General features: G+C 40.6%; 1 protein-coding gene across 2 annotated transcripts in view; it reads right to left on the reverse strand.

Annotated features, from left to right (window-relative positions):
* fubp3 (far upstream element (FUSE) binding protein 3) overlaps positions 1-16,331 on the reverse strand; it is a 75,580-nt gene that overhangs the window by 12,464 nt on the left and 46,785 nt on the right. For both annotated transcript variants that reach the window (XM_060912873.1, XM_060912872.1), the window contains exons 4-13: positions 13,706-13,755; positions 12,610-12,681; positions 12,248-12,305; positions 10,647-10,782; positions 10,457-10,555; positions 10,263-10,370; positions 10,072-10,174; positions 6,592-6,692; positions 6,149-6,287; positions 3,941-4,101 (exon numbers count right to left, since the gene is read on the reverse strand). In XM_060912873.1, coding sequence (XP_060768856.1) covers positions 3,941-4,101; positions 6,149-6,287; positions 6,592-6,692; positions 10,072-10,174; positions 10,263-10,370; positions 10,457-10,555; positions 10,647-10,782; positions 12,248-12,305; positions 12,610-12,681; positions 13,706-13,755 — 1,027 coding nt within the window. The remainder of the gene's footprint in view (positions 1-3,940; positions 4,102-6,148; positions 6,288-6,591; positions 6,693-10,071; positions 10,175-10,262; positions 10,371-10,456; positions 10,556-10,646; positions 10,783-12,247; positions 12,306-12,609; positions 12,682-13,705; positions 13,756-16,331) is intronic.

Here is a 16,331-nt window from a genome sequence, read left to right on the forward strand (position 1 = left end):
CAAAGCTGCCAGCAAACCAACCCCAACCCCGATATGCCTGTCAAACTTGTTGTGTTACCATAGCAACCAAGCTCAAGCTCGCAACCTGTGCAGTCTGCGCAGCTCAACCAACCGAATATCAGTCTTTGTTTTGTTTTATGCGAGTTGTTGCAACTATGTATACACTGCCGTGCACCTCAATAAACCGAATGGTAATTAGTCTTGATTTTTCCGTGAGGTTTGCCTTATGCAAAGTGGGGGGGACCGAACGAAGTGAATTTAAATCTGGGTGGGACGAATCCCACCCGTCCCACCCTCTATCTGCGCCCGTGATTATGCGCCATGTTGTTGTAACTTTTTTTGAGAGACTCGCCGCCTACTTCAGCGCAGAATAGTGACGTTTGTGGCTTGTTGATGACGTGTAAGTCGGATGAATGCGACCTGGCGGTTCAGACTGAAGTCGCATATGAAAAGAGCGGATAGGAATCGGAATTAGGACCACATATCCAAACGGCCTGGGTCGGATTTGAAAAAATCGGATCTGTGTCGTTCATATTGTCAATAAAAGATCGGATACAGGTCACATATGGGCGAAAAGATCGGATTTGAGTCACTTCAGCCTGCAGTGTGAACGTAGCCAAATTGCCGACGAGGACTCATTATCTCCACCAAGGAGGTTATGTCTTCGGTAGCGCTGGTTTATTTGTTTGTTGGTTTGTCTGTTAACAACATTACGGAAAAAGTTATGAACGGATTGCTCTGAAATTTTTTCTAGGTGTGTGACTGGGCACAAGTAACAATCCATTAAAATTCTGGCGGTGATCCGGATCACCTTCTGGATCCCGGATTTTTTTTTAAAGGATTCTTGGCAGAGGTCTGCGCTCTCAGAGTGCTTTTCTAGTTGTTATTTGTAACATGCCATAATAAGGCCAACCATTTTTTATCTTTAGGTTCACGGATTTTTTCAACATATTTTTGATGATGTCGGTCGAAATAAAAATAAGTGTCCTTGTCCAATTTTTTTTTTTTTTGCATGGCAAAATTTCAATGTCGGATTAAGATGATAAAATAATTTAAATTCAAGAGACACACTTTACATACACACACACACTTATTTTGAAAACCCATCAGCCGACTGATCTGGCACGTTTTAAATTGTGCGACAGTAATGACGTAAATGATAGCACGACACTAGTGTCTGAGTTTCTTCATCTTACCAATGAGCTCACTATATAGTCTATACAGTAATTATATTATATAATATATAGTGTGCATGCGCGCGTGTTCTTGTGTACAAGTTTATAACACGTCCGAGCATTCCAGTACTTACTTCTCTGAAGGTATGTGGTCATATGACCGTTGAGCTCTCATGAGCACATCGAAGGCTGATACGTTCGTGCTACTTGATTCGATAGGACTCTCTGCGGCACCATCCTCTTCTAATTCCACAGTCAGATACTTGCAGTCAAAATCGTGAACTAACGTTATGGCAGGCATGTTTGGCATCGCGCTCATTACATCACCACCTTCTTTCTGAGAACCAAAGATCGTTTTGATCTTTTCATTGTTTACTTTCAACGCTTGAGAGACGAAATCGCCCACGTTTTGGTTAGTGAGACAGTGAAAAGACTTTTCTTTACCACACTTTATGCTTACGTACAGTTGAGGCGATAGCTCGGAATCCATGCTGTCAGTGTCAGCCATGGTCAGCACGAGGTTGGCACTGTCGTAAAGCGGTTGTAAACACCATAAAAACATTCAAGTGAATATTCAATGTCGTAAATAGTTTCGTTTTCGGACTCGGCTGAAGCGGATATATACAACACGCATTGTCGTTTGTATTTGTGATTCTAATACTTTTTACTTAGGGCGTATTCACACCTACGTTGTTTGGTCCGGACCAAACGGACCAAATTTCCCTTGGTCTGGACCTTTTGGGTTGGTCTGAATACAAACCACCGAACTCTGGTCTGGACCAAACAAGCGGACCGAGACTGAGCTGCAAGGTCGGACTCGGTCCGGACCAAAGGAACCCTGGTGCGGACCTTTTGGAGGTGTGAAAGCAGACCGGACCTAATCCGACAGTTTTGCTTTTTTGTACCTCGGGAGCTTCCGTCGTTTGTCGAGAATTATGGGAAACAGAGTCTTGACACTCCACCGCAAAGTGCAAACACTGTTTCGGTTGTCAAGGGAACCTTACAACAGTCGTTCAGTCATTCAGACCAGTGGTAGGCTAGACTACAGAGTACAAAAAATGAGTAGGGGGCAAACGTGGGCCGAGGAAGAAACGCGTACCCTTGTGGATATATGGGCAGATGTCCACATATCTGAGCTTTTGGAGAGAACACACAAAAATGCCGACGTGTTTGCTGTATTCAGTGAGAAAATGAAGGAGAAGGGGTTCACGCGCTCCCCAGAACAATGTCGGCTAAAAGTGAAGAAACTCCGTCAGACCTACATTAAAATCAGGGACATTCTTTCAAAAAGTGGCGGTACTAGCGACTTGCGTGAAGAGCCATAACTGTCACAACATGATGTGCACTCATCAGCGCTATCCTCCGTGACTACTTTTGAACTTAACGCTTTGTGCGTGTGTCGTCTCTGACCAATAGCTGAACGACCTCAGGGCGCGTGGCTTTGTTGACAGATTTTGGTCCGCTTACTAAAATGTACAGTGTGAAAGCGAACCGCACCAAAATGAAAAAATAAAAAAACCATTTGGTTCGGACCAGAGCAAGTGAACTATCCTGGTCTGAATACACCCTTAAAGAAATATGACCTAGTACCAGGGATACAGTGCTGTTACAAGAAAAATGTGTGACTATTTTTTTTTTTTACATTTCTTTTTGTACGTTTCGGCGGTTAAAATAAAAATACGCACAGACTTTTTATTTTTCTAGCGGTAGTATTTAACTGCCGTCAGCGGATGCGTGATCCGAAAAATCTAAAATGAGTCGCCTAATTTTGTGCAAGAGAATGCACATTCACCTGTTCATACGTCATGTTCAGGAACAAACTAACGTTAATGGCACTAAAATGCCTGGAGAGAACGCCCCGAGGATTGTCCACCTTGCTTATACAAACTTTTCCGGGGGGGGGCCTGCACTGCTGTGTGTTCCATATGTAAAAGAACTATCGAGGAGACGACGGGGACGACCTCGAACTTCAATAGTCTTTTGGTAAGACTCCACCCAGAGAAGGAAGTGACACACTAATGTTCATCGTTCTGTTGATAGTGGGCAGGGCTTGCTTGCTGAGCGATGAACTAGCTGGTGTTCACCCTCTCTCATGTTATTTGCCCTGTTGATAGTGGGCGGGGCTTGCTGAGCAATGAACGAGCTTTTTACCTGTAGCCTGTTAACTAAAACGGGGCAGTTGAGCAGGAACGTTAGTCCAACACAGCAGCAGAGACGCTTTCACATAAAGGCAGCAACAGACACCGTCAAATGGTGCGGTTGGAGTCTTGTTCTCGGACTCGACTCGAAATTTTCTTTAGTGACTTGGACATGAACACTGGGGACTCGAGGCTTAGTGACTCGACGACGACACTGGTTTGTACTCCATTTTGTCAAAGATCTTTACTGTTTGAAATGTAAAGGTTTGTTGGGATAATATAAAAATAAGAATATCAAAACATACTACTTTTGTACATGTCCTCGCATTCTGGATTTGTACATCATCCAACATGGCGGCGAGTGCATACGTTACACGGTCACATGAAGAACATGTCCAATAAAACATGCTCGTTTACCCACACTCGTGTAGGTGGTCATGATAACGAACAGATGACACAAAAACGACTGCGGATGTATTTTGCAAGTTGTGATGCCAATCAATGCATCTGTATCAGTACTGAAAAGTACCCAAAGATGTTTTCATACTCGTTCTGGGAAGGTGGGGAAGCTATTGACGCATCCTGGTTTAGATATTAATCAGGATGTGAAACAGATTTGGGACCTACCCCAATTTTCTCATCAATCAACTGCCTGGCCATCTCCATCTGCTGCGGGGTGCCTCTGATGGAGAAGATGCGCACGTTGGGGTCGGTGTTGAGAGGCGGGTTCCTCTGCAGCTCCACATGAGCTCCAGACTGCTGGTTGATGTTTTTAATGGTCTCTCCACCTGAGGAGAACAGGCACAAGTGTATTTCTTTTTTTTTTTTTAAGATTTTTTTTGGGCTTTTTTCACCTTTATTATTGGATAGGACAGTGTAGAGACAGGAAATAAGCGGGAGAGAGAGAGACGGGGAGGGATCGGGAAATGACCTCGAGTTGGAATCGAACCTGGGTCCCCGGATTTATGGTATGGCGCCTTATCCACCTGAGCCACGACGCCCCCACAAGTGTATTTCTTAGGAACTTCATAGTGGTTCAGGCAGAATGATGCTATTAAGGCTTTTTTTTTTGGGGGGGGGTGGGAGTTCCTGGGAGCAACAACTCTGTGAAGGTGCTTCCACCTTATTATATTTAATAGCTGGAAATTTGTTCTCAGAAAAAGTTGAATCCACGAGACAGACATGTGATTGTTCTGAACGGTGCAAGAAGATCCACTCCTTCAGCAGTGGAGCAAATTTTAAAGCGTATCCTCCTCCTCCTACTACTTCGAGTCCATTCTTTTCTTCATCGTCGAAAGGGAAAAGCTGTTGGCAAGGAGATGAGACTTTGTCTCATGGTCTTCTGTGCTGAAACAAAGCCTTTAGAAAGCTTCCTGTGGGTGGCGATGGAGGGTGGGGGAGGGAAACAGGGATGTCCCCCAAAATCAATTACACGTTTGTTCACTTGAGACTGATGCTCGCTTGACCCAACCTGACCCCTGGCTGAAAACGCTCCTCAACTTATCCCCGCCTTTTCTGGACTCCTTGCCAAGGACGATGGACTGAGCGTGGGCCAATAAGCTATTGTCAAACACATTTAACTTCTGCAATAATGAAGCCATTATGAGCTTTGCAGAGGAATAAAGATCCCAAGCGCTCAGTTATTGGACTGGACGTGGTCCTGGCTGCTGTATGCAGGATGGGCTTTAATTTTGAAGGGGGTCTTAAATGGCGCGAGAGCGTTTTGCTGGTGGTCTTAAATGCGGAATGAAAAGACACTCTGGCAAAGCACTTGGTGTACACAATGAGGTGTGTTTTTCAGACTTAAGTTGGGAATTAAGACCCCCCCCCAGAATAAAACCTGACAAAAGAGCACTTGTGTCCATTTCTAAACAACTGATCTAAATCCAACATTTCCATCAATTCCAGCACCGCACTCCAAACATGAGGGTTTTTTTTTTTTTTGTGTGTGTGAGAAGGTACAATAAGCAAGTTTGGAATCCATCCAGGTCCCATTATACCTCAGCCAACATTATTTTGAATGATGAGTCACGTTCATGGAGCAGTGCTGAGGAAGAGAGACTTTGGGCATCATCATGATCTTACTCACCAAGACAAGCAACGTCAAGTTCCAGGTTCGCAGACTTCGTTTCACAGGTTAATGGTTCGAGCAGTAGGAAGCTGGTACGCAGATGACACCATGGTAAAAATCCATCAGTTTTTAATTATCGTTTTGATTGCTCACCATATACTGTTTGTCATTTTACTCAAATAAAAATTTATGTCTGATACATTGGGTTTGTTAAAGACTGTAGTAATTATATATTGATGTAAAAGATGAAGGATAAATCTCATAAAAAGTTCCTTTCAGAATGCATTTCCTTGCAAAGGTACTGTATATACACCAAATGTTTTGGCTTTAAGTGTGAACTTAATTAGAACTTACGTGACACTAAATCACAGTTAATACCCTTTTTACATTTATGTTGTCTAACACCAATATTGGACAATTACAAGTCCACGAGCATTAAAAACCATGAAGTATAATTATTCTGAAGTAAAAACATTTAAACAATCATGAATAATCCCATATTGGGGGGGAGGATTTAACAACTCCTTGATCTTAGGCCTCAAATTATTTTCCCCTCTTAGTGAAACAAAAAAAAGTCAATAGAGTTAAACTGCATTTAGTTATATTACAACTATAAGTTGATTAAAGATTAATTTAGACACATCCAACACTGTCGGGTAGTTCACTGAAGTTAGGATTCGTGCACCAGGGCAAGTCTTCACCTGTCACTTTTCAAGGAATGGCACAAAATTGCATAATGAAGAGAAACACAAAAACCACACTACCTTTCCCAATCACAAGGCCACACTTGTCTGCCGGTATCGTGTAGGTCACTTCCTGTAGTCCTCCTGGAGCCATGTTCCAATCAGCACGGCCTCTACCCCGGCCACGGGGACCCAGAGCACCTCCGAATCCATCACGCTCCTGAGGGGGTACCCAAAAAAAAAAAAAGCTTCAAGATAGTACCGCACAAAACATCACCCTCCTTTTATGAAAATTGGATGCAAAGGCGGCTGAAATGACAAGAAAATCTGGCTCTCGTGTTTTCCCACAAGAACACACTTAAAAGCACAAAATCTGGCATGCTGAACTGTTTCAACTGGTTTTAGGGTGTTTGTCAAAGGTGTGGTTCGTAAGCTGATTTATATACACAATCCAGCGTTTCATCAACTTCTAACGATGCAAATCTTCTGTGCTGCGTTTCACACCATAAAGCAAGACAAAGTACCTGTGCTGTGTGGACCAGCTCGTTGATGAGGTGAACTGCGTGCTGACATCGATCCGGCTGTCCCATTACCTGAGCGATCCGCTCTGGACTGATTCCGTCATCTGAAGACACGTGTAGTAAAAACAAACATTAAAAGACAGTTATTTAAAAAAAATAATAAAATATTATATATATTTCAGCAGACATCATGTACTACAACTAATATTGGTTAAGCACTTGGCTGGTGTACGTTTTAGAAATTTTCCACCAAACGGTGCAGCACAACTTGACTCAATAAACCCAACCCCAGGTCTAACCACATTCTGAAGTGTTTTTCCATAACACGAGTCTGAACATAGGAATACTAAACCCAGACACTGACTACATTTACATGCACATCCAAATCGAGCTGCTGTCGGTAATCGAGCTGAAGGTCCCAGCAGGGTGCCAAAGAAATCCAATCCTACATGCACACAATGAAATCGGGCTATTGTGTGAGGTGCATTGTACACCCGAGCCACAGGTGGCGCTACACGCCCCATCGTGTTGGTACACTTCCGGCTGTCGTCATGAAGAGCTATTCAAGAGTGTAAACAAAGTTATCAGTTCCGTGTTCTCCATTGCGCGTTTTTCTCCCGTCCGTGAATTTTAATATATTCAGCTCCTTAAGCTGAATGAGCATGAACTCTGTCTCCTCATTGCTCCAGAAGTGCACGTTTCTGCTTGCCTGTGGCAGTGGGGGCGTGGTCAAGCGCCGGTCTGTGACAGGAGGGCGGAGCCAGGGAAGGTGAGTGGCAGAATCACTACACCTGACGGTAATTAATCTGTGTTTGTGTGTCTTCCCAGTAACCGCGCCCTATTTAAGGAGGCAGAGGGAGAGCAGAGGGGAAAGCTCATCCCGGGACTAGAACACAGTGCGCGCGTGCGCGCTTCTCTCAAGAATAAAAATAGGCTGTTAAACTGAAAAGTCTGACAATAAAAAGCCTATTAGTACCAGAAGCTTTGTCCTGCCGTCCTCTGTGCTCCACCCACACTTCAGAGAGCTCTACATCGCCATTTTCTCTTCTTCGTTTGTTCCTCCTGACCTCTTCTGCTGCTCGCTACTACTGTTGTCATGCCGACCGAGGCTGTTGTGTTTCCCGCTTGTGGTCTCGTCACTCGTCACTTCCGGAAGGGGCAGTAAGTAGCTCGAGAGGGTATACATGCACAAAGTAGCTCGGCAGAAATCGCATAAACTAGGTCGTGTAGCTCGATTCCGAGAAATCAAGTTCGGTTCAATTTCAGCCGAATTAAGGTGTATACATGGCATTTTGAACTTCGATTTCAGTCGAGCAACGGCAGAAATTCGATTCTCTCTATGTGCATGTAAAGGTACTGACTGTCTCTTTATACTGAGTGCAAGACAAAGCTTCCACAAAAAAAAAAAAAACAAAAAACAAAAAAACCTCAGCATGCTGGACAAACGCAAGGGTGCCAATATTTTTCCTCAAACAACAAATTTGTCTAAAACAAAAGACCACACATCTATTTTCTGTAGCCGAAAATGCATGTAGGCTGCTAGACAGGCTGCACAACATCATTATGGTAAAGCCCATGTTGGGCGCAAACAGGAAAGCCTTTGGAATTTGGTTAGTGGATTTCACTTGGATTGTGGACAAGTGACGCTAAACATTGATATGGAGCAAAACCTTAAACTGTTAATTAAAATGATTTTGCTGCTTAAATCTGCCAGAAGATCTATTAAATCAGGATGAATCGATGACGACAGCGTTTGACGAATCAATGGTTTGCGCTAGATTTTTTTTTTTTTGCTCTTCTCACATTGCGGTTCAGCTAGTACAGGAGCAGGGCGACTAAATTCAGCACGGCTCACTGGCTACAGTAATCATTTGGTGTAAAATCGCCAAGTGCTCAATAAACACAGCGACACGGCGTATGTATTAATGCTGATCTCCTGCTGAGACACGTGTGAGCGTACAAGACCTTGGAGCATCATTAATCTCCCTTAAAGCCTTGAACACTGTTACGTCGCGGCCCGTGTCCTCTTCACAGACTTAAGAGATTTATTTGACGTAACTGTCTGCACATGCCTTCAATTCAGTGCAGGTAGACAGAAGCTCTTCCCATTCTGACATTACACCAATATGTTTGGGCAAATTTAACAATTTGTTAAACGTAGTCAAGCACAAAAGATGCACTTCTTTATAAGGAGACTAAACTACATTGTGCAGTAAGGGAGAAAGAATCGTTTAAGAAAAAATAAATAAATAAAAAAACCGTCAAGGACGGAGCAGCTCATCTGTCCTGCCATCAAAACCACCATGACGACCAAAATATCAAACAGAACTGAAATGTGAGAAAGGACCAACATCCATGACAAATTGATCACAACAGGGGGAAGAAAAAAAAATTCAACAAAAGGACTAAATTTTGTTCCCTGAGGGAAGATCGACCCAAAACACTGATCAGAACTGAAATCGGGTGAGAACTGAGGAGATACAATTCTAAACAGAAGTCCCAAATCTCGTAAAGTTGACCTCATTAGCAAAAAAGTTGACAACACGAATGTCCGAGTTTTGTGCAGAATGACTAGTTCTTTCAAATAAAACAAATCAGAACTGAAATCCATTGAGAACTGAGGGAGGAGACACGATTTAACTCAAAATAAACTGTTTACAACAGGAAAAATTAACAAATGACCATGTTTTGCTCCTCAAGGAAAGATCTACCCAAAAACATCAATCAGAACTGAAATGAAAGAGGAGATACAATTCTAGTGAGACGCCTGGAAAAATTTCATTCATTCATGTGATCCAATTAGTAACTCGTTAACAAAAAAATTGGACAAAACCAAGTAGTGTGTGGAGTGATGAGTTCTTTCAAACAAAACGATCGGAACAGAAATCCGTCGAGAACTGACGGAGGAGATACAATTTAACTGAATTGTGGATGACGGACGCCATGCCATGGCAACAGCTCATCGGCCTTATGCACAGATGAGTCAATTAAAACGCTATCTGTGGGAAGTAAACATTTAATTATCAATAATTCATAGGATGAAATGAGTAATTTGTAAAATATAATTGTTCCCATTCAAGATGCAAATATGGAGCTGAAGTTTGTCCATTCAGCTGACTGGAATGTAATCGGATTACATAAAACCAGGATACGTTATATTAGTGTTTGTAACGCTATACATTTTCTAATCATGTTTGCCAGTTTGCAAATAAACTGAAATATGGTCCAGATGATACGGTAACTGGAACCATGTCACCGTTTTAATCACCGTACAGCCCAAATTACAGTTGGATATATGTTATTTTTACCCCAAAACTTGATTTTACAGCACCTTCGACCATTGTGCACTATTGCCTTATGGGAACAAATTTACCAACCACCCCCTTTTAATTTTTTTAATTAAAATTTTGCTTATTTGAACCATATTTAGTAATAAAAATACATTAAAATAGAAATAATGAGACGTGCTGCAGCGACACCGACCAGGTTTGAACTGGATCCTCACACCAGCATCATTCTGGATCTTCTTGATCATCTCTCCGTTTCTTCCGATGACGATGCCCACGGCGAACCTCGGCACTGCCACCTGTATAGTTAAAGAAACGGTGGCTCAAGATACAGCGTGTAAATGCATACGTGTGCATGCATACGTGTGTGCGCGCGCGCGAATTTACATCCAGACTGGTTCCTCCCAGCCTTGAGCCGAAGTCGCCCAGTCGTCCGGTCCTGAAGTCTCCCTGGTCCTTATCCCGGATGATCTCTGCTACCAGCTCTCGTGCTTGCTGAAAGATACAGAAATGGCGCCGAGTTAGCCTCAGAACACGCCGCAGAACACGTTAACCACCATCACGTGACCCAGAGGACTCACCTGCACTTTATAGGGATCACCAGAGATTCTCAACGGCTTGTCAGCGCCAGTGGGCATGGGACCATCCTGAATCATAACCATCTTCACTCCTGTCCTCTCCTGAAGGCAACACGGAATGGAAATTACGGATCATTTAATGAACCAGCTGCATATTTGGATTCCCCCCCCAAGCCAAAAGTAACACACATACCTGAAGTTGTTTAATGGTATCTCCCCCTTTACCAATGACGAGACCCACTTTGCTGGCTGGAATCAGGACGTCCTGGCTGGTTTCGTTCCCGTTCCGGCATCGCTCCACGATCTGACTCAGCAGCCGCTTCGCCTGCCTGGAATTGGACACAAACAGAATCAGGATCACAAGGGACTAAACATGCGTGCTCTCTCACACACACAGAGAAACAAGGAGTGTTTAGCATTATGCTCTAAACATACAGCATCACACTGTTAAAGCTATAGATTTAAAGCAGAGTGCTCCACCAGTGCGCCACTGATTAACTGAATCATCTAAATCATGCAGACAGCAGGTGCTCATAAAACCCCAAAACACTGACATAATTAACACGATTTTGCATCTAAACCTCAAGGAAATAACCTCAAAAATAGTTTAATATATTCCAAGGCAAATCACAATGTTTGAGTGCCTTAATTTTAAAAAAAAATTGTATTGCACTTGCAGCCTGATGAACAGTACAAGGCTCTGTGCTTAATAATTAATTTCTAAATGTTAGTATGCACTTGACTTTTTCACATTAAATATCAGCATTAAGATTGTATGAGAGCCATTCCACTAAATCGGTGCCATTTCCGTCCCTAGAAAATTATATGTATAAATGCACAGAAAAATGTACTTTAAAATACATTTCCTTATTACGCAGAATGTCCTGCACATTGATCTGATTTCAAACTTAAGATACATAATTGTAAAGATTAATAAAAACTACCTAAAATACTGAAAAATAGCATGTGTTACCTGTCCCCGCACTCTAACTTTATACTTAACTATGAAATATTATGATTAAAATCCTTCAGAAACAGTATTTCTTTTGCACTGTTGTGTGACTCCATTTCCTATCCATGGTTTAAATATATTTTTTTCATAAGAAATCCATAATATCTTAGTTAAAATACACATTTTAGTCGTATCCCTGGGTTTTCACTCAGTCCTGTTACCCAAACATACTACCCCATCTGACAAATTTGGAACATTCCATAAATCACATGCTCAACAGGGAGTTACATCAGTTGTTTCTTCTGAAGGCCATGGGAAGACCAAAAGTTAGTTCTCTCATTTACTTTTCTGTATATTTGATGATTTTTTAGCTTTGACTGATAAGGTCAATGTCAACATACTGTCCTGTTACTTAAATTATTTCTTAGATGACGTTTATTTTAAAAAGACAGATTTTTGGTAAATCACTAGAATGTGCCAAGTGTGGTCATGCTATTAGCAATAACGCCATGTGGCTTAATTCCATGTATTAGCTAATCCTAGGCTAAAAACTCAGTCCTGTTACTCATATCTTTGACTTCCAAACCTTGTTAAAAAATAAATAAATAAATAAAATAACGTAGCCTGAGGTTGACCAGTACACATTTTGAATAGTTAAATGTGTGTTATTACAATCAGTGTTGAAAAGATATAACAAATTAAGTTTAATTTGGGAGTGGTATAACAAGCAAATGGCACCCACTCGGTGGAATGTCCCATGAAAGAGCAACAGTGGGGCTTAAATACAGAGCAGAATGACACACAGCTACAGTACAAAATGCCTTGAAATACTGAGAGCTTACTCAATGCTCTCTGGACTCCCAGTCAAGGTGCAAGGCCGGTCAATCATACCTCCACTGTCTACAGGAGCAAAACACACACACAGTTTACAACAACGAAAAGAAAAAAAAAAAAAAAAAAAGCCACTTATCTGTTTGTACTAGGTAGCAGTTTACAAAAAAAAAAAAATCCACACACAGTAACCAAATACAAAAGCAAAAGGACTAAAACAAAAAGCAAAACCAAAAAGTAATGGGATAAAGTCAAGTTAGCTCTTAGCCTTGAACACAGATGATGTCATCAGAGGTGATGTGTGGTTTAAATGAGCGAGGTGTGATTATGGAGCTGGAGGGTGTTTTGGGGTGGAGAAGGTCTGAAAACCCACCAGCAGCAATCTGGATCTTGCAGCCGGATTCCAACTGGATTCGAGTGATCTGTTCACCACCACGGCCAATTACTGGGGGAACGAGAAAACGAGAGAGAGAATGAAGATTTTTTTTTAAATAAAAATATACATGCACAAAAAATATGGCAAGCTAATTAAGTAACTGCATTAAAAACACAGCATATGCATGTGTAAGATGTTAAGCATTGAAAAAAATAAATAACCTGTTATAGGAAAATAATCTTATGACTAGTGTAAGCAGATTTTCATTATTTTATTTATTTTCCCCATAACAGGACGTCCTGAAAGGTCTTTTCTCTTGTATCAGTCATTTATCCATTTATTACATCGTAAATTTTGTCTGTTTTATCCTGTATCATCACCAATAAACCAAAACGTGCAAATTCATCAGTCTTAACTTTTTGAAATTTAATCCAGGGTTATAAAATGTAAAGGAACATTATATTGGAATATAATTTAAAAAAAAAAAAAGTGTAAGGTGTGGATGCAATGGGTTTTTATATTTGGGAGGGCCATAGTTGTGTGAACGGCCTTCTCCACCAGACAACTGGGAAGAATTTAAAAATAATTTTAGAAAATGGACAAAACATGACCTGAACTCATCATGATCTAGTGATTTGTCCACCCTGTATAAATTTACTTGTTTTGAAAAAGACAAATATATTTATTTATTTATATATATATATATATATATATATATATATATATATATATATATATATATATATATATATATATATATATAAATAAAAGATAGATAAGAAATGTTAATTAAGGGATAGACTTTTAACCTATAAACAGCAAAACCTCACCTCCATAACCCAGAGAGCAAGACCGCCACATCACTGTATACCCCCCATACCCATACACTGTACGGCTGTCTAATTTAACAAAAAAACCGTAGACAACTCGAAGCACAGACTGATACAATGCTCCTGCTGCATCAGTGAGCAAGTAAACAGCACAGATTCTCTCTTTGTGACAAACACTCAGTTTCTTAAAAGTCTGCGATTCATGTCAAGGATTTATTTAAAAAAAAAAAACCACACACCCACTCTGACATGGCTGTACTTACTGTAGCCCACCATCTTATCAGGCACTTTGAAATCTTCTGTTATTATAGCCCTGGACAAAAATCAAGAAATACAATTATAGCACAACAACTGCACAAGAGAGAGCAGCTCATGTAATTAGTCAAGAAGCTGCAATTTACACACTTTTCTAAACTGCAATAAAAAAAAAAATGAGGAAATTACACTCGCTGCTCTGAAAAGCTGAACACTGTCATAAGATACTGTGCCGGGCAAATTTACATTTCAATACAAACTACTGAAAACTGAACGGTAAATGCTGCAGGCAAATTATTTAAAACATAAGAATGAAAAAGAAAGAAAAAGGTGTGTACCAGACATAAGACAAACTGCTTAAAACAATGAAATTAAAAAAGTGAAAAAATTAAAAAACTCAGTGTTTACCACAAAGAAAAAAATTACACAACGAAAAAAAATAAAATAAAATTCATAAAGATTTACAAAGAACATTGGAAAAAACAAAACAGCCGGGAGGAAAAAAAAATAAAAATAAAATTCAGGAAAAAAAAAAAATCTAAAAGCACAGGAAAAAAGAAACCTGTATTATGTACTGTACTAACTGCCTTTTCCTCCCCTGTATTATATTCTTCAGTTGTGTGGCTTCGAGTGCTTTAACACTCCTCTCAGGTTGATATTCACAAATTACACAGACTCAACAACCAACAGATCAGTTTTATATTTAAAGTGTGTATTTAGACTGGTTTATGGTTCTGGGAAACACACCCCTCCACTGGAACATGTACTGCGAGTTAAAAATCTAAAAATTCTCAGATACTCGCTGAAAACCCAAACTGCTGAATTGCTCGGTGCTGTAATCTCAGCCTGGAGTTAAAAAAAAAAAGGCTCCAAACAGCTGAAAGTGCAAGTGAATTTTCTTTTATTTTTAACTCCCCGAGTACAGAGCGATCCTGAGGTGGAAACCAGTTTTATAGAGAACATGTATCAGGGTTTCCCATACATAGACCATTGTGTGGCGCAGTGCCACACAATGGATTCCTATCGCCACACAATCAGACTTGCAATTTTGAAAAAAAAAAAAAATCCGTTGCGTATCGTTCCGTTCATTCATAGTGCTCTTTCTTCTCGTTCACGCACACACCCATACAGAGAGAGAGAGAGAGAGAGACGGAGAGGCGTGTCCACAGGCCTGCCGGTGCACATATACCCGGACTGCAAGTAGGCCTGTTAGGCTAATTAAAAATAACGCAGCCTTCCCGATTCGCCTTCCGACCCCTTATTTTAAAAGGTAGCCTACGTCGTGCTCGTGATGAGCTTTATCATAGCCTTCTTGACTTACAGGAAACGGACATCCCTGAGTCAGGCTAGAAACCAATTTTGATGCATATAGTAGCAGCTTGACACGAGGAACCGGCCTTATTGCATTATCCCGTTTATCCCGCTTCAGCAGTCACTTCCCTTACGATAGGGCACTTGAGGTTTTTTTTCAGGAAGCCACGCAGAATTAAATGTTCTGATAGGGCATGCAGGCTTTGCACCGATTAGGGTAATGCTTTTTCATTATTGTTAGTTGTCTTCGTGTGACCTTAAGTGGTTTCTTACATCTAATTATGATATTTTATTTTATTATTATTTTGTTGTTACACTATACTATTTATTTCATTTTAGTATTGGTTGAGGTAAGTGTTGAGTTCAATATTTAAAATAAAAACCTCCAGCTTGTTTTTTGCAATTTATTCCTTGAATGTCAACTAAAGAATGATTGAAAGATTGCCACCAAAAAGGCAAAAAACTAAGGTAAAAACCAGAGATGCACCGATTGACCGGCTGCCGATCGGAATCGGCCGATTTTCATGTGATTGGCCATGACCGGCGGCCGGCCGGTCAAAATTAAAATATGCCGATTTTCTGCCTATCAAAACTTGTGTATCACAGAGATGAAAGTGGAAATACTCGTAATTCGCAACTAAAAAGACTGCAGCTACACTGGCAGCTTGAACATGCTTTCTAGTGCGATTGTGTTGCGCTTGCGCAGAACAGCGTCAGTCCTGCACGCCTAACGAGCTCCAGCGCGTGCCGTTAACAAAAAAAAAAAAAAAAAATTCACTATATTTGGATATCCAAATATAGTGAAATTTTTTTGTGCCAGATATTGGATGTGAAAAGAAGAAAATGTTTGTGGTTGTGTGAATTTCCCATTACAGGAATTAATACGTTAGCCTATTACCAAACATCTAGTTAGATTTGTACAAAGAGAGAAAGAGGGAAAAAAATGTCTTTTTGTTTGTTTTACGACCTTGGTTGCACTTGATTCCATTGGAAATTACTCTACAAATACACATTTGACAAAGATGATAGAATGGCTAATGGTATAAGTATGACTGGAAATTATTTTTGTATTTTGATACTGAATGAAGAAATGGGTTGTTCTATAAGGCGTAAGTTTTCAGATCTAAACAGGCTTATGAAAGTCTGTTCCATAGCAGTAGGCAAATAATATATGAGGGGGAAGTTGTTTTTGTGCCAGATATTGGATGGGAAAAGAAAAAATGTTTGTGAATTTCTTATTTCAGGAATTAATATGTTAATACCAAACATGAAGAATGTTCTTTGTAAAATCTGTCTTTTTGTTCGTTTTCAACCTTTGTGTTG

Source organism: Neoarius graeffei, chromosome 28 (assembly GCF_027579695.1).
Source record: "Neoarius graeffei isolate fNeoGra1 chromosome 28, fNeoGra1.pri, whole genome shotgun sequence".
NCBI lineage: Eukaryota > Metazoa > Chordata > Actinopteri > Siluriformes > Ariidae > Neoarius > Neoarius graeffei.